The 1999-nt window shown below is 32.7% G+C and overlaps 1 protein-coding gene across 1 annotated transcript in view; it reads right to left on the bottom strand.

The window, feature by feature from the left end:
* Positions 1 to 511, bottom strand: part of CBG24333 — a gene marked incomplete at both ends in the record, with an annotated part of 9471 nt that extends 8960 nt beyond the window's left edge. The window contains one exon of the mRNA XM_002648173.2: positions 506 to 511. Within this exon, the coding sequence (XP_002648219.2) occupies positions 506 to 511 (6 nt within the window). The remainder of the gene's footprint in view (positions 1 to 505) is intronic.
* Positions 512 to 1999: the final 1488 nt, after the last annotated feature.

Raw genomic sequence — 1999 nt, forward strand, 5'->3', positions numbered from 1 at the left:
TTACTGTTGAAAATGGTAGTTCGTGTCGATTTACGGCGGGTATCGAAGCTAAGGCCTCTGGAAAACAATGGCAGCTTTGGACAGCGTCTTTCCAGGAAATTTCTCTTGGAAATCAACTTTGAACGCGGCATTACATTACAAGAAATTGAAAATCTCGGGATATTCTGAATTTTCAAACTTCAAAATCCTGTAAATCAAAAATTCGTATAATTGCAAACAAGAGAATCTGAATTACTGAAAAGGCTGAAACTTTGAAATTCTAATTCTGAATTTCGAAACATCAAAATCTCAGAAAAAATGATACCACACATGAAAAAAAGTAACTGTTTTTTCAAAGTCAATCGATTGGCATAGACACCTATAGAGGTCATCAGAGCAAGGGGATAGAGGTCGTCAGAGCAAAGGGGGAGTTTATTGGTAGGGGGATCGAAACGGTTATGCGGACTAAAACACACAAGGTCGTTCATTTGTGCAACGGGGCGCGTTTGGATCAACTTACTATTGCATGCATTTTTATGATTATAGTTTAAGTATTAGAAGCTTTGATGATCAGGATGGTTGAATTGTTAATATCATAAGTCAACACGGAAAATATGAGATAGTGAATACCGTGACTTGCAAAAACAACCCGAGATCTTTGCATTTGAAAATTTTTTTCTGAAATGACTTTCGGAAAAAAATTATTTTGAAAAAAAAATTATTTCGGAAAAAAAATCTGAAAGCCTGAACCTTAATATGTTTGAAAAAATCGCGACCTGCACATAATGAAACAACTTTTTATCTAGCAAGAGAGTTAACAAATTGATGCTCAATGATTTGAAAAAAATCGCTGTGAGGTAGAATTAATTTAATACAGAAAGTACTGATAATGAATTCGGAGTAAATATGCATGATATCTATGTTTGTGTAGTCAAAAGACCCCGACATACATAAATTGAGTAGAATTTACTTTTATTTAGATAGTGTTTCTTATCAGACCTCTAATAACTATAAAAAAGAAAAATGAGGAAAACCAGGGTAGTGAAAAAAGATAAAAGAAAAAAAAAAGAAAAAAAGAGAAAAAAAATTTGCAATTCACTTTGCAAAGATCCTAAATTGTTTTGATAGGAATTTAGAATTTCATTTAATTTGAAATTTTTGATGTTTTTCAGGCATTTTTTTCTGAAAAATAACCGAGAAACTAATTTATATAGTTCTCTGAACCGTAGTTTTGCTGAACGACAAATTTCCAATTCTGTAGAATGAGAGTAAGTAATATGTATAAGCGAAAAGAAAATTGGGAGAAAAAAGAAGAATAGGAGAAGTTTCAAAGCCCAAGTGAGACGCAGGCATAAATAGCAGTGAGTGTGCCAATAAAGACGCGATGGGGGACGGGAACACAGACTGAGAAAGAAGCTTCTAGAAAAAAGAAAACAGTGTTTGAAGGATACAAATTTTATATTGATTCTCTTCGTGAGAGAAGAAGCTGCAAAATGAATAATAGGAATAGAATTTTTGGAAATATAATAATTTGTGAATTGCGAAAACTTGAATTAAAATATTAAAATAATTCGAACACTGAAACTCAAAGAAGTAAAATCCTAACATTTTGCAATTTATAGTTCGTGAAATAAATGAACAAATTCGACTTTCGAAATTCGTTGAATTGTTTCGAAAAAGAAAGGTTATCACAAGATAACAATTTCAAAAAAATCAGGATCTCAGATATTCCAAACCTTCTTTTAGAATTATAGAGGTTTTTATTCAGAGCTCATATTTTTTAATGCTTTTTGAATTTGGGAAATTCAGAAATTCAGGCTTCTCAAATTAAAAAAATACTAACTCAACGTTCGGCTAACTGGAACCAGAGAAGAGTTTGATTCCCTGGGACCGACAAAACACACATATGCCTTGTACAGCAAAGAGAAATCCCCCCTCCCCCGGTCATTTCGGAAATCTGCATAGCAAAATTTGGAAAAAGTTAAACTTATAATCTGAGTCATGGCTAGCTGAGTCTAAA

This window comes from Caenorhabditis briggsae (assembly GCF_000004555.2).
Source record: "Caenorhabditis briggsae AF16 supercontig from assembly CB4, cb25.NA_140, whole genome shotgun sequence".
Taxonomy (NCBI): Eukaryota; Metazoa; Nematoda; class Chromadorea; order Rhabditida; family Rhabditidae; genus Caenorhabditis; species Caenorhabditis briggsae.